This window comes from Leptinotarsa decemlineata, unplaced genomic scaffold (genome assembly GCF_025532065.1).
Source record: "Leptinotarsa decemlineata unplaced genomic scaffold, Ldec_3_MD MMD2_P_RNA_scaffold_9, whole genome shotgun sequence".
Classification (NCBI taxonomy): domain Eukaryota; kingdom Metazoa; phylum Arthropoda; class Insecta; order Coleoptera; family Chrysomelidae; genus Leptinotarsa; species Leptinotarsa decemlineata.
The window spans coordinates 14,113,977-14,137,472 of record NW_027412536.1 but is presented as its reverse complement, the minus strand read 5'-3'; the positions used below and the strand labels follow the sequence as shown (position 1 = coordinate 14,137,472).

Sequence of the window (23,496 nt, the reverse complement as noted above, 5' to 3'; positions counted from 1 at the left end):
CGTTTGGTTTATGAAATTTTTTAAAATATGACACTGACCATTGAGAAATATATCTGATCCTAACATTGACCTCGGAGCTAACCGATCACATCCTCGTTCTAGTGAATATCGAACACAGAGCAGATGTAACTAAGACAATAGATCTGTATTATCGAACGCTTGTCAAGCTAATCGAGCGCTCTGATAAGTATGAATGGAACACACTTTTGCGAATCCTGAGGTTGATTCCTTAGAGTAACAAAAGACATAGAGAGATCTTTTCCATCCTTACATTGAAGGCAGCATAACTTTGTTTTCGGCAAGTAAGTTAGCCATAAAACAGTGGATAATCGGAGGGATGGTATACATTTATAAAATAAATCATTTCAGGTGAAAATGTATTCTGTTTAAATAGTTCCTACAGGAAATCTGATTTATTATTAATGATTATGGAAATGAGGCCAGTTTTTCTACCATCCACTAGATGTTTATTTACGTATGACTTTATAATAAAGCGCCTGGTTTACTGGGTTGAAATTAAATTATTTCAAATGAACTAATTCATAACAATGATAAATATTAATTTTAAAAGTAATGAACTTTGGTTCATAAAATCAGATGAAGAAATTTGTGATCTATTCTCAGATTTGATGAACAAGCGATACGGTTTGTGAGGTCTGATATGAAGAATTTTCGATTAGAAATCATGAATATTTATAATTACGATTGAGGTTTGATATTATTATGTGATTTCATTAATAATTGGTATCTAGGGGTCTTTGTGGACCGACAATATGTTTTTTTTTAATAATTCATGCTGACGAATTCTATAATTACGAAAAATCATTAATGTAAATGAAAAAACTGTACCTATTCAAAAATAAAAAAAAAATAACTATCTGTTATTCGATAAAATATAAAGTATGCATTCATCATCAGTTGTATCACTCAACATAGTTGTTTCTCAACGTTACTGAAGCAAAGTAAGCTGTGTGAGGATTTTTTGAGAATGTTCTTCAATATGCGAGTTGAATACAACATATTTAGAAAACACTTCAATGAGAAGACAGTGTAGCAACTTTGCAACAATCAAAAATGACCAGTAGCGGTATTAGCCTGGGGTCTTCCGAATGAGAAAGTTTACACTTTCAAGTGGAAATCTCATAGGGAAGTGTATTTTATTTTCAATACGTTATAACAGATTTTCATCAAGTATTGGCCAATTTTATCATATTTTCAAATACAACCATTTTGTCTTTTGTCTCAAGTTTTGGAGTGTGCAATTTCTATTGACAAAGGTAACACTGGTGGGCAGAGAGCACACTGTGGCACAGCGTGCCACAGAATAGTGAATAGTCACAGAACACTACAAAATTCTGTGGAATAGTATTGTTTATTATTCTGTAGCAGAGCAAAGCAGAGTTAAGGGTGATACTGTGACCTAACCTAAATTATAAATGACAAATGTTTGTTTTTAGATGAATTTTTGGAAATATTTTTCAATATTTGGCTTTTGTTGGAGAAAAATGTTACTTTAATTGTGTTTCACAATTTTGTCATAAAATATCTGGCCAACATTTGGCCCAAAACAGAAATGTTCGACGATAATCCCGATTAAAAATTTCGATTTTTATACTTGATATGTTAAATCAATACTGGCATGTTGACTATTCTATTTAAATCAAACCTCTCCTGTATTTAGAAACACACCCTGAAATTACGTCAACTATTTGGGGACCAGTTTCATTCTTTTGATATAGGAGGATTATCATTAGTGCATTAAATTTGAAAATCCTGTATTCATTATGGTACGGGTAATATCTGTCCACCACTTTGCTAATCAAAACATCCAAGTTCTTGAACAACCTACAGCTTGTACAATTGCCCCACCAAATCGTCTACTGTCTGCTCTGCTGAGTAACTGTGTCGAAGTTAGAGATCTAAGTAATGAATCGGAAGTCATGTTTTCTTTCCCTACGGTGGATGAAGTTATTCAGATTGTACATTGTTTGAACGGTAAGTCTGTTGGTGTAATCGTCCTTCTTAGCTGATTATTATCTCATTTTATTTTTTAGGTGATTATGTGGCTACTCTTGAGACAAAATTTAATCGTCAGAACAAAGAAATCAATTTTGTACGAATTTATATCAATTGGGACAGTGTAGCAACTTTGCAACAATCAAAAATGACCAGTAGCGGTATTAGCCTGGGGTCTTCCGAATGTGGCATGGTTCAGCCAATGAGAGCAAGAATTGCAGGCAGAGTGACCCCAACCACTAATCAGTCTGAATTAGGAAGCCTTGAGATGGTTGAAATACCTGTGAAACGAAATCCAAAATTTATTGATTGTTGTCAGGTAGGAAAAAATGGATATCGATACTTACATTTTCTAGTTATGTACAATAAATTCTTATTTTTGAGTATGTTAAATATAGGCATTTAGAGGAATTTAGGGATTCTCTGGACTTGAATGACCCATATGTTTGAAAATAAATTAGTAATAGGTACTCACTTTCAGATATAATTTTCATACGAAAATAGCACAATCATATGTAAGAACAATCATAAATTTTACTCAATTGTATATATGTTGTTTTTCTAGGTATCCCTTGACAGAATTCTTTGAGTGTCTATGTTTTGCAATAATCATGGCATTATCCAGAGGTGTTATTCTGCTTCATAAGGGGAAACATACAACTTCAAAAAACTTTGACCATATAAATTCACCAGCTTAAAACAGTTTTACCACCTGTGAAAATAAAGTTATAAAAGTTTCACTATGTACAAAAAGATTCAAAAATATAATGTTACCACTAAAAATAAAGCAAAACAAAGATCTTAAAACAGTATAAATTATAAAATTCAATAATAATTAATTCATTGCAGTGCAATTGAATATTGAACAAAAGTAATTTTTTGTGGAGATATAAGAGTTTTTTTAATGACGTTTTTGGGATTTTCACTTTCCACAATCTGGAAAAAAATATAAATTGTAGTGGAGGACTTTATACAGGTGTAGAAATGGCAAATTTTTTAGTCAACCCTGATAAGCTACTGTCTAAATCAAAAGTATATTTCACAAAGATACATTTTTTATTCATCAGTAACTTGTTGTAATTCATAATTTTGCCTATCAAAAAAATTTGACAGTCTGCAGGATTGAGAAAAAAAAATCTAATGTATCTTGCAGTTTTTTCTTCTTTGACATTTGTCAAAGATGTTTGAAAAATAAATTGGACATAGAAAAAACTGTAAGATCCATTAGATTTTTTTTCAATTCTGAAGTCCGAGTTAGCCTTTGAAATTTTAAGATAAGTATTAGTATAATTCTGTCGCTCGTTTTCAGGTAGACAAAATTACAAATAAAGTTACAAATGAATAGAACATTTTTGTTTTGTGAATAATACTTTGAATTAATGCAGTAATTTATAATTTTAATTTTTTTACAAAATTGTGGAAATTTCCAAAAAGATCGATAAACAACTTCTAAATATCTGTCGAAAACCAGACATCTGTTAAATCTGTTAAAATCTGTTTTTCCATTAACGAGCGATAGCTGGTTATTGGAAACCACCGTTTCACTTGGTGGTGAACACTAACCCAACTGGCTACTGTCCCGTATCCTTGAGGAAATTAAATTGTAATAACAGCTGGTGAATTTAACATAGACCTAATGATATTAAATAAATATGCTTGAAAACTGTAACGAAAATATTGTAGAAATACACATTTTGGATCATTCAGGTCAACTTGTACACATTAGAGATCAAGATACACCATGTTCAAGTTATTAATATAATTCTGATGTTGACACCGTTCTCTCATTTCAGACTTCTGGTAATCTTTTGATTCTTTCAAATACAGTCATCAATTTGTACTCATTTCAAATCAAAACTCATGATATATCAAAGATGAGATTTATTGATTTTGAAGAACTACCTCTTCTCATAGAACTATCATTCAGCCCCTTTCATATTGCTTTTTGTGAAAACTACATAGCCTGTATGAATAAGGACACTTTACATTTCTTCAAAATAATAGAACACCAGGGACAAGATAATGAAGAACTGAACAGCAGTAATGAAACTGAATTCAATTTTATTCGTAAGTATTGCAATATATATTTATTTGAAATATTCAATCTCGTTCTTTTTAGATTCCATTGACGGACCAATAGATTATAAAAAAATATTGACAGAGGAAAAACTGAATTCCAGTCGTGACAAAGTAACTGTTAATCTTCCTACAATAGTAAAAGAAAATAGTTTGATTCACAAAAGTAGCCCATTCACTTATAGCGATAAGGATGTTAAATCCACAATCAGGCTGAGTTCACCTTTGGAAGTAAGATTATTTTGTTAATGGATAGATGAAAATTCATGTAATAACTCATCGTTTGTTTCATGTTTTTACAGTTTTTTAATTGTCACTGTTTTCATGTTGTAATTTTTTTTCTCTTTCTACAAATAAATTAGACAGTTTATAATCATAGAAGTTCATCTGGCAACTTAACGTACCGAGCCAAATCTTAACATCTATTTATCCATAACTATGAAACAGTAGAATTATTTCATAATAAAACTCATTGAAGTATTAATTTGAAAAATTACTTCTTGGTGTACAAAATGCGACTTAACATTTAAAAAAACTTTTACAACATATAAGAAAGCGAAAATAGAAAATACATTAGTTTTCAATACAAGTTGTGTAGTCTTTTATAAATGAAATTGATCATTTTCTCGATATGAACTATCGATCAACAATATTTAGCTGAGATATCAATATGTTGATCTTTTATTTAAAACTGAGGTATTAGAAAATACATATCAACTAAATGCTTTTACAATCAAGTCACTTGGAGAGGTTGTTGCCGAAGAAAAGAATGGTCCTGAGGTTCCATATTGAATTGTTACAATGTCAGGAAGAATTCATTTTAGTGTTTCACGTATCTAGCAAGACCATTTGTGATCCATTCTTTCTCTCCTGTTACATTGGTTTTCATTGGTTTTTTTTGTATGGGGCGTGCTGGATACTGAAAAGATCCATTTTTTGTAGAATAAGTTCCAGAATTATAAAATTGAAAATTTAATACAACTAAGACTTATTCCAATACTGATTGAAAGTGCACAGAGACAGGTGACGGAAGAATTTAAAAGCATGATATTGAAACCTTTATATATCGACCAAAGTTTGAACAGAACAACTGAAAAATCTACCAATCATGTATTAAGAAGCAACTTTAGTAAATGTCTGAACAGCGTCTTGTGCATTATTGCAACTCAGCAAGAAGGATACTTGTACCATTTTGATGATATTGGTGAGCTATATTGAGATGATGTGAAATAGTGAATTGATAGGAAGATAATATTAATTTGTAAAATTTTGCAGAACCTTGTATCGATAGAGATAATTGTCTGGCAATATATCCATTCACAGCCCCTGTATTCAAGTTAGTTATGGAGGATCATTTTCTACATGCTCTCACTGAAACAGGATTAGAATCGTATACATTGAGATATGGTCATCAGATGTGCAGAAATTTCGATACTGTGGATGATATCAATGTGGTAAGAAAATTCAATAAAATCAAAATCATTTGAAGGTTTACAAATTCTACAGTTGCAAAATACTACTGTAGTTTCTACTTCAGTTCAATATTCTTTTTTAAATATTACCGAAACTGTGTGAGGTCTAAGTTTTTTTTTGTATTGTTACCTATATGCCTTCTTTATAAATGAGAGACCAACTTATTATTTAATGGTTTAATCCAATACCAGGAACATAAATTTAACATTGCTTGTAGTTATTCTTCAATAATATACTTAGGGCTCAAATATTCACTTTTTATTTTCCAAAGTCGTTATCACGTCTTCCCTGATCTAGACTGATCAAAACTCTTGCAAAAGCTCCTTCTATAACCAAATAGTATCAGTTTGCAAGGTGTTCAAAAACATATTTTTCTGTTGACTGGCTCTTGTTTGCTTACGAGTTGAAACTTGCGCGACCTGAGAATTAATAATAACTTAATTCATAACATGTGATTTCTAGCGGAGCCAATGTCTATCGTATTTTAAATCTGCTCAAAAGCTGGTAAGCCATCCAAATGATAACCCTGCCCAACGTTACTTCTCTCAGATAGTAAACGAGTTTTCATAATGACCTGTTGTCCTCTCCTAAACCAATTTGTCAAGGAAAAATTATCTCAGGAGAAAGTACTGCAGGCAACTACACTCCAGGAATGTACCCCTGGTAGTAGGAGAATGGATACTCCAGATGCTCTCTAGCAGAGCAATAAGTATTAATGTAGAAGACATCACAGTAAAAGGATTGGTCATGAGGTGATGTCCACAGGGAGGGGTCTTATCACCCCTTCTCTGGAACATAGTTCTGGATACCCTAATTAATCACCTTAACAAAAATGGATTCTACACAATTGCATCCGCAGATGACATTGTTATCTTGCAGACTGGCAAATTCGTAAACACACTGTGCGATAGAGCGCAGGATGGGCTCAAATTAATAGAAACATGGTGTAAGGAACACTCACTGTCGATCAATCCCAAGAAAACTGAGATGGTCCTTTTCACCAGGAAAATAAGTTTAACAGGCTTAAAACCTCCCGAAATCTTCAAAAGCAAACCAAACTTCTCTGAAGAGGTGAAATACCTTGGTAATATCCTCGACAAGAAGCTAACATGGAACTCTCATCTACAGAGTAGAGCAAAAAGAGCATACGTGGCTTATGAGCAATGTCGGAGGACAGTGGGACGCGAATGGGGTCTTTCCCCCAGTGTAGTCGCCTGGATCTACACTGCAATAATAAGACCTATGTTAACGTATGAAGCCATTGCATGGGGACCGAAAGTTCTACAAGCAACGGCCATCCAAAAATTATATCAAATACAGCGACTGGCTTGTTTAAACATCACAGGAGCCATGAGAACAACACCAACCGCGGCAATGGAATTAATCACGGGTCTGAGCCCTCTGGATCTATACGTTAAGGAGGTTGCGTTAATGGCCATGGTACGATTGCGCACGGCTGGTGTAAACCTCGAAGTAGGAATGGGTCAATTGAGGCTGGGCCTATGGCGGGAAGCGTTTACTGCGCAACCTCTGCTGCAGGCAACAAGTGATGCAATTGAACCCAGGTTTGTGTTTAATAAACCCTACAAAATACAAATTAAGCAGAACACAGAGTCAGATGCTACAAATGCAATACGGATTTATACAGATGGCTCAAAAACCAAAGAAGGCTCAGGATGTGGAGTATAATCCAGATCACTAAGCCTAAGGATTAAGTGGGGAATGAGAAGAAATACCAGCGTGGTCCAAACAGAACTGGCTGGTATCTCAATCGCCACAAAAGAAATAACCAGGGCTAGCACTAGAGTGCCACCAAGATTTAGCCAAAGCCTCGGTAGATAATAACATTATCCTGAGGTGGGTTAAAGGGCACGACAGGAGTAAAGGTAATCGCATTGCCGACTCTTTAGCCAAGGAAGCGGCTGGACTAAGAATTTTAGGACCCAGTGGCACCCACAGTCTGATGACTTCGACAATTGTGGAACTAGTCAAATGTTACACCCATGCTCAATCTTTAAAGAGATGGGATGAAATCAAAGGATGTAATCTTGCCAGAATCACCTTGGGCGACCCTGGGAAGCTGGCGCCGAAGAAATATCTGGCGATGACCAGGAAAAATCTACGCCTTACAGTAGGATTTCTGACTGGCCACTGTCAGCTAAAGAAACACCTACATAATATGGGGCTAGTGGACACACCTCTATGCAGGATGTGTGAACAGGAAGATGAGACTGTCAGGCATGTCCTGTGCGAGTGCCCGGAGTTATCGTCAATAAGAGAGTGTGTGTTCGGCGAGTCTTGGCCTACACCTGCCGATATAAAGGAGATGTCTCCCAGTGACCTGTCCACCTTCCTGGAAAGGACAGGATGGACGATGACCTAGGAGGACAACTCCTCGGGAGGATGTACAATGGGTCACATGTGGCCTAAGTGCGTGGGCTTACACTCACCCTCCCTACTCTACAGATACAGATACAGAAACTACTAGAAAGTCCAATTAGTCGGTAACTTGTCGTATTCATAAATTTTGCGTACGAATTGAAAAAAAAACAATTGAAAAATTTAAATATCGATACTTAGCTAAGTAGTTTATATTACACAGTATCTTTTCGGAGTGAAATTTTCAGTTTACCCCTTACTACATTCCGGCAGATTCTTTATTGATTCATCATTCATTTTTTCAAATCGTGGAAGGTAATAAACCCAAAAACACAGTATAAAATATTAAGTCCTCCACAAAAAAGTGTCGTTTAAAGAACCTGACCAAAAGTATTGCCTCTGAAGTTCATCAAGGAAAGGATGGTCACATTAGAGTGGTAGATGTGAAAATGTCCATGGATACATTTGAGAGACTTCTGACTAAGTTGTGCACTCTCAATGTTGATGAACTACATAGTATTAGTTGAAGAAGAGGAGCTCATCACCAGGAGGGAGATTATGACAAGAACCAATCATGTTTTGAAAAATTTTGACAATTTGTGTCTCGAAAACAAACGATTTATTTTGACGAGATCCACCACATACTTAGTTTTTGAAATGTTCTCAGCAACTTTACTTAGCGCCCTAGAAGCTATGTGATATGCATCGATATATAAAATTGTAAACATATCGAAAACGATCACGATCAGGAAGTGTATCTTTTTTACTTGGAAAATTTCAACACCCTGAATCTCCGAAATGAAGCATTTCCAGACACAAGTTTATATAGACTTTTATTCTTAAAATTGTCTCAGGAATGCGGACGGTAGCCGCCGTGTTGGTCGTAATTCAAGCCCCAGGTTGAACGATCGATTTTCACTTGCTATCGTCCAACCCGTGTTAGGAATCACACGTTAAAGATAAGACCTCGTTAGTCCTTAGCTCGCATAAGTTTCGACTTCTGAGGGTTGTCTTTCGTAGGGGTGCGACAGCTGGTTAACGGAAAAACAGATTTATTTATTTTTTTATTTATTTATTCATCAACGGGTGACACCCAATTGAGTTTAAAAGATTTCACAATAGATTATATGAATACAACAAATAATTACATCTAACTTACTTGCTAAAAGTAAAACTAATTTATTAATAAAGAATAACAGTAAGAAAATAAATTTACTGAATTGAAATATTAATTAAATGAATGAATAATTAAGATATGGTAAATTTAATAATTTAGGATGTTTATGTTTATATTTTTTACCATTTATAATTTATTTCTGAGCGAGCGTAATGCAACCTTAAATTTTGTTTCGGTCAATGAAAAGAAGTCCAGATCGACTTTATTACCACCAATAGCAACTCTAGACAGGGGAGAATGTTTACCGTAGTTACAACGATGAAAATCTATTGCAAATATTTCTGTATTCCTTGTACTTCTAGAAGGAACATGTAAGCCAATTTGTGCTAGCAATGCAGGGCAGTTAATACGAGAATTTAATAATTGGAATAAGAGTTTTAAGTCAGTTTCCACTCTACGACTACTTAGCTTCATTATATCTGCAACCCTACGAATATCATCTAATGAATGGTCCTTCAAGGGCATTTTTAACTTGAACACCAAAAATATAATAAATTTGTTTTGTACCCGTTCAATGTTAAGTGCAGGAATTTCATAGATGGGTGACCAAATGGAACTGCAATAATCTAAGACTGATCTTACCAGGGTGAAATACAGCATTTTTATACATTCAATATTAGAGAAGTCCTTGGAAGTACGACAAATGAAGCCTAGCATTTTTGTTGCTTTGTTTATAATATAATTATAATGTAAGTGAAAGTCCAGTTTTTTATCCATCACTACTCCTAAATCAGTTACAAATTCGACACTTGTTAAAAGTTCTCCCAATATGTAGTAATCATAGTTTACAGGTGTAAGTATTCGATAGTACGTCATACATTTACATTTATTCACGTTGAGATTCATATCATTTTGTGAACACCATTCACTAAATCTGTTTGTAATACTAAGCAATCGTCTGGTGTTTAAATTATCTTAAACATTTTTAAATCATCTGCAAAAAGTAAGATGTCAGTATATTTTAAGTTAACTCTGATATCATTAATAAAAATGTTGAAAATAATCGGCCCTAGATGGCTTCCTTGTGGTACACCTGATAAAACATTAATTTCGTGAGATATGAATTCCTTGACTTTTACATATTGAGATCTGTTACTAATATAGCTTATCATTCATTCCAATAGTTTTCCACACAATCCAATTGCTTTCAATTTCTTACATAAAATTGAATAATTCACTGTGTCAAATGCTTTGGAAAAGTCAGTATAGATGACATCTACTTGATGTTTCTCCTCCAAAGCATTCAACACTTACTGTGAAAATAACAGTAGGTTGGAAGTTGTTGATCTGCCTCTGGTAAAGCCATGTTGTTCATCTATAAGAACTTGATTAACTGAATCTTTGATTTCGTCACATACTGTGGACTCAAGCACTTTGGGTATAGCACTGATAATACTTATTGGGCGATAATTCTGTATATTAGCTTCATCACCAGATTTATGAATAGGTGTTATGAAGCTTGATTTCCAGTATTGAGGAAATATACCAAATTTCAGAGAAGAAGAGAAAAGCGCTAATAATGGTTTTGCTAGTGTAAATCGGCAGTTTCTCAATAAAATACTTGGTATTCCATCCGGACCAGGACCTTTATTAATGTCTAATTCCCCTAGCTTGGTTAGAATCGTTTCCAGGTTAATAGTGCAGTTACTTATGTGGAGGGTATTATCGTAACTAATTTCTGGTATATTAGTCAGCTCATTAGGTTTATAAATAGATTGAAATTCTATAGCAAAATTATTTACAATATCATTACCATTTCCAAAATACTGATCACCCTAATACATATTTTCGGGCAGACCAGGATTTTTTCTTTTATTATTAATACAATTCCAAAACTGTTTAAGGTTTCCTGTTGTATTTATATTGTATTCAGTGATTCGTACAAAATTATCATAATTGTGTTTACTTAGTTCATTGCATTGTCTTCTAAGGTTGAAAATATCAAATAATTATCCCAATTTTGACTTAAACCGCTTATGTGCTATTTGCTTTCAGATTTCAGAAAAAGATGTCATACGTCACTTGAATATTTCAACGTATATATGTTACACTTTGTATATTTCCATTCATGAATACGTACATGCATTCTTCATCTACATTTTATTTATGTCTTTTATACTTTTTTTTATAATTAGTGTCTTCATTAGATAGTTCAATTTGGTTTTTCATTAATCAAAAAAGTTCTGTGCTTTGTCAACACTAATGAAAATTTAAAACTGATATATTTTACAATACCTACCTGAAATCATTTTACATTATTTTTAGAATAGCACGTTTGTTTCAAGTTTCATAATTCACATAATGTTTTTAAAATTTTACTCATAAAAGTAATTTGTTTTTAGGCTTGCCCTTCCATAACCGACTCTATTTGCCTGGTGGGCCTGAGACCATTCTTGGGCGTAGAACAAATTTTATTATCTGAAAATTATATGGTTCTTTTAGCAAATTCTGAAACCTCACCTGCTCATTCAGCCAGCTCAAATAGTAGTTCAAATGTGTCATTCCTGACTTTGTACAACCTGGAGTTGCCTTCTCCAAAGATGGTGTTCAATGACATTTCAATTGTGGCGAATGTTCATAGATTTACGTCAGTTCAGACATATTGTCAGTTGATGAGTGAGGCTCATATGGTGTTACGAATGGTTTTACTCCTTAAAAAATGGACAATGAGCGATGAAAATGTGAGATTGATTTTACCGAGCAATACCAAAAATGATGATGTGATAGAAACTTATAGAATATCGTGTGCTCTTTTAGGAGATCATTATATAATGTAAGTACCCTAGAAGTTTATTTCATTGAAGAAAAGAGAATTGAAACTTTCTATGTTTTTTACCACTTTTATTTGTAACTGACGTTACTGCAGTTTCGTCCTATAAGGACATTTTCAAACTTATACATTAAACTCTTTTGTTTTTTATTTTTTTTTACTTCCGGTATATACAATCACTAATTGTAGACCTAACTTGGTCATAAAAAATGTCAAATTCTATCTGGTGGAGTTTATAAGTAAGTTCAGAGTGCAATACCTTCAAATAATGTTGCAGGATACTCCTTTTTGAGAACAGTGCTTTGCACTCTTCTTTTAGCCAGATCTCTCATGCCTTCATTATCACCTTTTCTGCTGCTGGTGTTTTTGTCCTGGTTCTGATAATGTATTTCGGGGTAATTTTTATTCTTAAGCACTCTTGGTTGAACCATAAGTTTTGTGATGCTTGATAGTACTTCATTTTTGGTTTAAAGTAGTATGTGGCTTGTCTAGCTGAACTTGCTTCTTTCAATAAATTTATGAATGTAACCGTTACTACCTGGTAGGAAGTCATAATGAAGAAAAGAGAATTGAAACTTTCTATGTTTTTTACCACTTTTATTTGTAACTAACGTTACTGCAGTATCGTCCTATAAGGACACTCTCAAACTTATAGGACGAAACTGCAGTAACGTTAGTTTCAAATAAAAGTGTTAAAAAACATAGAAAGTTTCAATTCTCTTTTCTTCATAATGATTTCCTACCACGTAGTAACGACTACATCCATCAATTTATGGTTTCATTGAACATGCTAGATTTTCTTACTTCCTCTCTTCTCATTGGATTTCCAAGCGTGACTCTTTATTGAATTGCCTAACTTCACGTTGTGATAGGTACGTATAAGATGATTCCAATATCCATCAACTTTTCATACAAAAACCCCCTTATTATGTTATAACTGTACCCACAAATTGGAATAAAAATCTGCCACCTAGGTTAAACTGTTATTAAAATTTGAGGGTCGATATTCTTTTTTGTTATGAGTCTTAAATATGTGTAGAATAGGTTGAGTTAGATGGCAGTGGAATTGCGTAAAATGTTGCCATTTCCTCTATATCATCTGGAATCATAATAAGTAAATTTATTGGTTCATTGGTAGTCGGTAGTGTTTTTTTCCTGCATCTACTCTGAACATTTTAAAATCATCCCAGTTAGAACGGAAGTTATAAGGAAATGTATGTGACAGGTGGGACTCAATATATTGTATTCTAAGGCCTTTGACTGTGTGTGGCATGAGAATTTGCTGGCCAAACTTCGATGCTATGACATTTCGGATCATTTTTGTGTATGGCACTTCAACTTCCTGAAAGAAAGTTCCCTGGAAGTGGCCGTCGATGGATATCTCTCGAATACTTTCACCATCAACGCTGGTTCCCCAGGGATCCATATTGTCTCCAACCCTCTTTTTATTGTATATCAACGACTTATTGGAAAAAAACAAGAATCCAATATATTGGTTTGCTGAAAACAGCACACTTGTCTCGTCATTCCATTTGGATTCCAGGACATCGGCTACGGAGGCACATCTTCACTGGCAGCAGGAGGTTGCATATCCTAATGAGGATCTACAAGTGATTTCGAATTGGGGTGGAAGTAGCCAGGTTCAATTCAATGTCACAAAAACCCAGGCATCGGTTTTCTCCAAGAAGATAAATGTCTCCGAACAAGATATAATAATGTCAAGTCATATAATTCCGCTTTCTGCTTCGATGAGTTTGTTGGGGGTTAAAATGGACACAAGTATGTTATGGCACAATCATGTCACTGGAATTGCAAAGGCTGCTTCGCAAAAGCTTGGAACACTGTTTCCAACCAGAAAACTGTACACATCTCAGCAAGTTTTGATGCTTTATAAAGCTCAGATCAGGCCTTCTTTGGATTATTGTTCTCCGCCCCCAAACATACCCTGAAGTTGCTGGATTCCATTCAGAAAAAAGGCACCCCTCTGATTGGAGATGTGAACATCACATGCAACTTTGATAGCTTGGAACATCGAAGAAAGGTTGGAGATTTGTCTCTTTTCTATAGATACTTTAACGGAAAATGTTCAAGTGACTTGGCACACTTGATTCCACTAAGAGCGGTACATATCAGAATTACACGAGGGGCTGTGGCTGCTCATCGTTTTGAGGTTCAACTCAGTACATCTCGAACTCCACTGTTTAAGAACCCTTTCATCTGCGGAACTGCGTTTATGTGGAATAAATTTCCTGAAAACGTTTTTCCAGTGATTCAAATCCAATGTGAATTGCTACTTTTGCACAGGCACCGCTCTGAGAGCGTCTTGAGGATTTTCCTGTAGTGCTTGTGTTTTATCTTAAAATAAAAATTGAGAAAGATAGATTGATTGCAGTTTGATTCATATCCTCTCGGGACAGTGTCAAGCAAGGAATACTTATTTTTTATGAACTTTTTTTTGTGTGGATAGTCTACATTATTCTCTTGACAGTTTTCGTTGATGATATGAATTGAAACGGATTAACTGGAAACTAATTTATATTTCTCAAATTATATTTCACTAGCTAATCCCCATGGCGTGTACAACATATTTATTCAACTTTTGTAGGCCAATTTATTTTATGATACCTTGGGATACATTGTTGCAATTTTCATAGTGAGGTCTTTTCATTTTGAAAATGTAATTCGTTCCAGTTTACTCGCTGATAATGTAGTTTTCTATAGGAGAAAGAATTTTTGAAATCATTCAAGTGGTTCTTGACGGAAATATTTCATCTTCATATTATTAGTTTAGATGATATCTTCTGAGATACTCCTCGAGTGTGGTATAGAACCTTGAAGATATTTTTAGAGGTACTTTCAATATTACATTTACATTTTTATAACATTGAATTTTAGGTGTAATAATGAAGATGAATACAGTCTTGCTATTCCCTATTATAAAATGGCCAGAATCTTACCTATCGAGGTTTTAAAAAGAGTGAAAAAAATACAAGAACAATCGGGAAACCAGGTAGGCATTCTTTGTTGAAATTTTTCATTGTTAAGATTCACATATCAGTTGATATTTAATCTTCTGATCAGTTCAAGATGATATAGAAAGTTTGAAAATTGTTTTATTTCAGTCTACAAAAGGTTTGATGCATTATTTGAAGAAAATTTTGTTGGAAGTTAAAGTAGGTTCTGATGCCGACAAAATATTTGGTACAAACTCTAAAGAAAATTTATCTGAATCGATTTTGGATTTACTGGAAAACCACTGTTATCGAGATCTGCCGAATTTGATATTGAAAAGTAAAATAATTAGGGAATATTCAACTGATAAGTTGATTTCCATTCTAACTGAGAAACTTTCAGAGTGAGTATGAATTATATAAGTTGCTTTCTTGTGATATATTCTTAATAAATTAATAATATTCCTTTCAGAGATTTTCCAAAAATAGTTGAAAAGCATTTAGTGTTAACAATTTTATACATACAGAAATGTAATATGAATAAAGCGCGGGAGTATTTAGAAAAAATATCCAAAGATTGTATTTATAACCTCGTTCTGGAGAACTACGACCTTCTTTTTGAAACAACATATTCTGTGAAGAATCGAAACAAGGGTGTAATGACTTTTTCCGAACTGACTATTTTGCTTATAAGTGTCTGCCCAGAGTTATTGTCCTCTATTTTCGTTTCTCTAATGATCAACAAAAAAGTTATCAATCTGAATAGAATCATCAAGGTGAGTATGTAATTTCATACCAATTATTTCTTCATGTGGCTTTTCAAGAAATCAAAAGTATGTTTTAATATGAAATTGAATAATTATTAATTTCTCTAAAAAGCTTGTTTGAAATGATTTATACTGTATTTATACTGATTTATACTGCATAATCGGAACCAAGAATACATCAATTATGTTTATTTTTTGCAATTTTTCTACAATGTTTTCTAAGAAGGCGCTAAAGGGCCACAGAGTATTTTTAGTTTTTCAGTTTATAACTGTCGATTAGCCATATTTATTAGTGTCATCACTACATAGTATAAAATAAAGTTGCTTCTTGCTGTTTATTCCTTAAAAAGGTCTACAAAAAAGTCTGCGATGATGTATGTCTATCTCTTAGAGATAATCCACAATAAACATTTTTTGTATTCTACTTTTTTATGAAGCAATTTTAAGAAATAAAGCATTAACATTTATCCAATTGAGTAGCTTAAATACATTGTGCATTTAATATAGATCAATATGGCCCTTTACGGCATGTAAGTTAAATGAATATTTTCGAAAATTCTACAGATTTGAAATGCAGGGACGTAGCGGTTGTGGCGTTACCGGCCAGGGGACTAGCTGTGTCTATAAATAGCACGTCGAAGGCCGCCCTTCGTCTTATAGCACAAGTCCGAAGCCGGGGCGTGTCGCTAGTTTACTTACAATCTACAGTTCAAACTATAGTTCAAGCTGTCGTTTATCTATAATCTACAGTTTGAATTATCCGCATCTTGCTGATTATTAATTCATGTCAGTATACCCCTAATTCAAATATATAAATGTGAGTTTTTAGGTATTTCTGGAATATCTTCCATCCAGCATTAGCAATGACAGCAATTCAGCAAGCTTGGTCCTTCAAAAAACACTAGAAACATATTTTGAACAGTATTTTTCGAAGCCTGAAAACATTGATTTGAGTAAAATTATATATGAGAGAGGGGCATGTGAAGCCATGAAACTTTTGGTGAGATCATACTTATCGCAATTACAAATCCTTCAGTTGCGTGAAGAAAGCATGAAAAAAGAGGGGAACAGTTTTAGGTAAGATGGCGATGTTTGTTTTGAAGATAGATGACTGATAGATTCAAATTGTTTTCCAGCCACAATAACAAAGAAGATAAAGATGTATTCGAAGATGAAAATGATGATAATAATAAGGACCGACATCAAGAAAAACTAGGGTATAATCGAATAAACCAAACGTACTTCGAAGAACAGATCAAGAAACATGAAGGTTCATATTTATTCTCTAGTCTTCGGTATGAATATTTAGACAAAATGCAACCATTCCAATTGGAAATATGCTCAAAGCTTTACGAAGCTTGTATTGATAACTATCCTGTCACAGCACAGTGTTCAGCAAATGAAGAGGCTGATCTTATATTGAAAAAGTTACAGGCTCTGTTGTGCAGCCAAGTTGTTCCAAAACAAGTTATTACAGAGGTAATAAGCCACTAAGATATTCATTAATCTTATTAATTATAATTGAACTTTTCTCTCAATACTTCATGAACCCTACAATTTTTATGAATCTCTTTCTGATCATTTGATTAAAAATACTTTTTTATTGATAGAAAATCTATACTTCAACGAATAATATATTTTATTTTATTATTCATTTCATTTTTGAAAATTTCGATTTCTAATATCTGTTTCACCTTATTTAAATAAAAAATTGGATTTTGCTCAAGTTAAATGAGATTAATGAATAGGTTAGGTTGCATTATCTTTTTAACCAGTATGTTTCTTATTATCGAAATAACATCTTCCTTTGTAAATTTTTATATTTGGTCGACAGCCAGTTGAGCAAAATTGTAATTTTATTCAATAAATTACAATTATTATTATTATTATTTTATGACCATTTTACCATATTGACCAACTGCTTATTGAGTATTTCTCTCTCTAAAAAACTATCATTCAATATTAAAGTAATTTAACTAGTTCGAAACTCATCTGATTTTATACTGAATGGATTGAATGAATTTACAGAAACGAAATCTAGTAATGGAATGAAAATTTACAAGGAACTGTTTTGAAACCTATGTTTGACTTTTACATATCTAAATCTATCATAATTTCTTATAATTTGCAAATGGTCTCGATTGAAACAGAAATAAGTCTTTGTGGAAGATTCATGCCCTCATTTTCATTGCAATGTGACATTCTGCCTTCATCAAAATAGGTTAAAAATTGTATTACAAGTATTGTTCATAATTGTAATCCACTTGCCTATTAGAGATGTATTTGATTTTCTTACCGTATATGATCTTGAAAATATCTGAGCTTCGCTTCTATAGTAAGAAACACAAAATTATTCAAGTGAAAACTGAAAACACTGACTCAACTATTCTTTTAATAGAACTGCAATAGTCCAGACAATGTTCACACTGGCCCAGTTGAAGATTGGTTTAGTACAAATCATTATTATATAAGTAGACGACGGATTTTAACATTCAATACAAATATTACAGTAACTAAATACAGCTCTGCTTTAATCGTTGAATTTTTTTTATTCGACAATATGAAGAGCTTATGATAAAAATGTCTGGTCAGTCAGAAACAATCCCAAGTCTACCAATACAATTTAAAAAAATAATTGAATCGGAAATCACTAATGTCTTGACAAGGTTAATAATAGAATTGGAAAATTTTTAAACTCACAATTACTAAATGACGGATTTCAATAGTAATTTATTCAAATTTCAATTTTGAAATAAATATTTTTTTATGGTTTTAATAAATAAGTATAGACTCTTCAGAAAATATCTCTACTAATTGATGGATATAGCCATTACTACGTGGTAGAAAATCATAATGAAGAAAAGAGAAATGAAACTTGTCCTATACAGACATTTTCAAACTTATAACAATAAACTTTGCAGTAACGTTAGTTACAAATAAAAGTGGTAAAAAACATGGAAAGTTTCATTTCTCTTTTCTTCAATATCTCTACTGTTTTTCAAAGATTATTTATAATGAATATTTAGATTATGTGCGATTAGAAATAATTTTCAAACAACCAATTGTAATGTTAATGAGGAAACGTTTTTAATTTTTTTGCAATTATTATTAATAATAATTATTCAATTAAACTACTTACTTTGCAGATAGAAAACAAGTCAAACTGACTACTTCACTAAATGATTGATTAACAACTTTTTAACAATTAAACTAAAATAAACTAACCTGAATTGGAAACACAGTTTTTTAACAATGGAGTTAAATAAGCTAACTCAAATCGAAAATACAATTTGGCTGTACTATAACTTAGATTCGTATAGACGTACGCCAGGTTGATCTTCAACCATATACTGTAACATATCAAATACAATGTTTTTAAAACGCTTTATATTGAAGTGTTGAAGGTGAATTCGTTATCTACGCCAGTATTCTTTTTGTTTTTTATTCTGTAGGTAGCTGTGTTTTTTTTCTAGGTGAATGGTTACCTTTCTGTCAATGAAAATTTGAGAGGCAACGAAAGTTTGCAGTCAATTATTATGGGTACCAACGATGCTATTTTATTACTTATTGATGCGTGTCCACAGTGCCTCCTTCAGTTTGGAAAGGTAAGAGTATTAGCAATAGGCATTTAAGAACTATAAAAGTAAACACATTGTCGAAAAAATCTACTGATTTCAGTTGGTACAATTTTATATAACATTCTGCAACAACCTGGAAAATGGACAAAATTCATTTCACTTTGAAATTTTTCAGGACCGTTTCAGTAGAACAGATGAATGGAAACTTTTGATAGCAACTGTACAGAGAAGAATCTTGAAGTTATCTCAGAATGTGAACCTGAAAAGAGTGTGTTTTTTCCATAAAAAGATTCTTAAAGGTAAAGTGCTATGCAAGCTGGTCATCAAATCTAAGGAATATTAAACCTTTAGAATATGTTCTATCACATTATAATCTAGTAGAATTAAATCATTAGGTATTGATAGTGATATCCAATTAGCTCATGAGACATCTATTGCACATCCATTTTGGATATTGTAAAAACACGCTATTTATAAAATAGTATAACATAAATTATTCAATACAACTAAAAAACTACCTTTTGTAAGTGAATTATTGGGAAGCCATTAAATTTCGATTTTTAACATTTAAATTGGATATCTTGTGGATTGTATGGCTATTTTTTCAAAAAACAAAATCCCGTTATATTCTGAATATACTTCATAATCAACAAAAATTACCAATTTAAAAAATTGGGTAATTTTCACTGATTACTTTCTCATTGATTATGTTGAATATCATATTGAAATTAATTTTTTCATCATGTACGAATGTGGATTCATTAACATTTTCTTAAACTTTCAGATATTTTGACCTATGTAGCTTCAAATATGACACTTGATCAACTTGTTCAAGTCTTTCCTCAACGATTTAGTGTGAATAATCAGGATAACACTAGTGACATATCACTACCTATTGATCGTCACATTACGACTGAAACAACTTGCACCGAAGATGATTTGGATCTTCTGAAAGAAATTCAAAACTATGAGCCGTACGTTATCATATGCAAAGAAACGATGCATGCTAATCAAATAAACAAGCTAATAATTACAACTGGACAGCAATTGTTATGTTCTTTGAACCTGTAAAATGATTATCTTAGTGTCGGTTCAGAAAGTGTTTTCACTTAGTTAATTGACTTTATTTATTCATTACACGACCTCAGATTTAATACATAACATATATATGGCATTGTGTAGTTGACATAGGTTTTCATAGTTTTTATCTAAAACACCGAAAATCTCTTGATTTAATATTGTATGTTGAAAATTTGAGAGGGCAATTATATACTCATCGGTTTACCCCCATTTTCTGCTTCATCCTTTTTGTTTTTTTTAATGGACCCATCAAACGTGTCTATTAAAAAGTCATGTTTTGGAGTTCAGTTTTATAGTTGAATACATTATTCTATATCATTGTCTTTTTTATATACTCACTGAGCGGGCTCAGAGGCATCGTTTTGGCACCGACACACACCTTAGGATGAGGCATCACTTAGAAGAATTCTTAGCTCCACGGGTGACACTTCATTTAATTTACAAATGAAGAATTCAACTCTTCATTGACTAACGAAAATATTATTCATATAAGGTATAATTGTTAGAATGTCAATAAAATTTTATATTTTTAACTTATAATATTATATTTTAAATTATGGTTGTACTGGTTACAAAAAGATAATAAAATGATGGATTCCTTCTTGATTATACTTTAAAGCGATGTCTCGGTGCCATTATGGTAAAATTAGGTTTTGAATGAAATTTTTTTTTGGTGTTCTTCACATATTATTATCATTGTAGGATTTTCAATACTCTCAAGAGGTTGTGTGTGGCTCTCTATATCGCAAAAGATTTTTTTATTGGATTCAGAAAATTTAAAAAACAATTTAAATGATGTTCTATCTCAAAATCGAAAAATTGAGGTCATTTCCGAAAAAAATTTTCGCCAATACTCCAAAATTTGACTTTTAGTAAACATATGTGATAGTTCAAGTTGAGATACTGGAAGAATAAAGAAAAATAAAGGATATAGCATGAGTCGTTGACCCACGTAACATATACTCTATACTTTTTTTATTCATATTTTATTTCTTGGTTTTAGATGCATTAATTATAAATCTTATAAAAACTATTAAGTTAGGTTCTGTCACTTATAAATTGAATATTCAATTGTAATATTCTTTTTTAGAATAATATCATGTAGAATTGAAATTAATTTTCAAATTTTCACTTCAGTAGGTAATTTTTTATTCACTCACATGAAATATAGACTATGAAATATATGTAGTGCTTAGTGAATAATTCAAATCTTGTTTGATTTGTCTCTTGTGGCTGTGGTTAGTTTTATTTTATAACTAAGTGAACAGTTAATTAGGAATGCATCGAAAATAAGAGCTGGGTAGCATTCAAAGAGGTTTGAGTTTTTGTTGAGGAGTTAGTGGGTCCCTTGTAGTCCCTATGGAATTGATTTTTTTAGGTGTTTTAATAGTTCTATTGATTAGTGAGTAGTCACATTGACAGATATAATTGCTGGTGTGTTTATCTATACTTAACACTTTGAATAAAATATTTTTTCTATAATATTTCGTCCCATGTTGAATATCAATACAATCATATCAAACGCATAATAGCTGAATGGTGTTGGTTAGATGAAGAATGACAAAACAAAATTTATCCAGACACTCTGAAAAAAAATGAAGATGGAAAATCACAGTTGAAAGTTTTTTTGTTTGAATTAAAAAAATGTCCACCGGGATAGTGAAAGTTTTTTATTCTTCATTCTTCACCACTAAAACTAATAGCAGGGACTAATGGTACTTTATCACTCAAGGTTGAGAATGAAGCATGATATGCCGATTATATTGAATTGAAAGAGGTACAGTCTTGACCATTATGTAGTTCAAAAACAAAATCCACAAAGAAGACTAAAATTTTTGTCAACTAATTCTGCCTAGCTCTGTTTTCTGTGTTATTGATATTTATTACTTGTTTGTGATTTAGGCTGTAGGAACATTTTTACCCTATCAATATGACCAAAGAATCAGTTTGAAAATTTTATTGAGAGTTGGAGAAAAATTGCATTTTATTGTTTAAAAAAAAATTTTAATATACCTTAATTATCATTAGGTAGTACTTTTGAAATTTATCTACTTCGAAATTTTTTGTAAAATATGGTTTATTATGAAAAATAAAAGTATGGACAATTCTCATCTGTACCGATATTGCACGAAGGTAGAACATATGACTATAAAATATGTTTGCTTTGAGCTTTTTGTCATATTATGATATCACTCTTTTTAAGATGAATGTGCACCCTATCATGAATATATTCATAGTTGAATAGAATTAAAATTAAATTGAGCCCCTTTGTTCCATTTGAACATGGAATATATGTGTTTGCTTGTTCTGTTATTTTTTTAAAATCTTTTATGATTTGAAAAATAATTTTATTGAAAATTATATAAAATTATATTCTTGTTGAATATTATTGTAAAATTTTAAATGGATAATAGATGTAATGATGAAATTTCGATGTTTTCCTCAGATATCCTACATCTCCTCAAGTTTTAAATACAAAATATGAAATATTGATAGGGAATCAATAAATTTGATTCGCTTTTTCCATGCCATTTTCATTACTTTTAGATTTTTCTTCTCCTCGATTTATCTAGAACATTTCAAAGTATGTTGTTATTTTCAGATATTACTTTTGTTTGCTCAAAATTTACGATGTGAACAAAATTGAATAAATGATAAAAAATCCTATATTTTTATGTTTTACTGTTGAAAGAAAAACGTTTTTGTAACAGGAAATACAAGGTATGTTATACCTATGTATGTTAATACTCATCGATGATAATTCTTTAATTTTATAAAAATAGAATTTGGACTATTTGGAGAAATCATATTTTTGGAAATAATACTATTTTGTTAATTTTTTAATACATTCAATTAATTTTTGATATACATAATTCAATGTGTGCCCGTTTTGGTATTGCTATATATTTTTTGCATTGCAATCTGTTACCAATAGCATATTGGGGATTAATTAGTGTCTCTGAACATTCCAGGTATTTTAATAACCCCCAATTTTTTGAAAAGCGTTTCTTTTCTTATAAGGAAAGTGTTGTTTTTCTGTCAAAATATTTCACTTTTTTTTTTCTTTATATATTTATTCATGTAAATTAATGACTATTGAAACGTATCAACTTTGACGTAGACAACTCCCGAACTTTTTTATTAATCGGGTCATGGGGGGGCTCCTGACTCCTGTGACACCCCTTGATTATGGCTTTGGGTGAAATGATTTTATATTGAATAACTCTTG

The 23,496-nt window shown here is 32.2% G+C and overlaps 1 protein-coding gene across 1 annotated transcript; it reads left to right on the top strand.

Annotated features, from left to right (window-relative positions):
* Positions 1–1,371: 1,371 nt before the first annotated feature.
* LOC111505899 (uncharacterized) lies at positions 1,372–22,936 on the top strand. Its single transcript, XM_023160792.2, has 15 exons — positions 1,372–1,995; positions 2,055–2,335; positions 3,810–4,083; positions 4,136–4,323; positions 5,035–5,296; positions 5,368–5,546; positions 11,464–11,894; positions 14,787–14,901; positions 15,014–15,246; positions 15,315–15,618; positions 16,439–16,686; positions 16,746–17,088; positions 19,083–19,214; positions 19,363–19,486; positions 19,972–22,936. Exons 1-15 carry the CDS (start codon positions 1,785–1,787, stop codon positions 20,256–20,258), a joined length of 3,612 nt encoding a protein of 1,203 aa, XP_023016560.2. The 5' UTR covers positions 1,372–1,784; the 3' UTR covers positions 20,259–22,936.
* Positions 22,937–23,496: the final 560 nt, after the last annotated feature.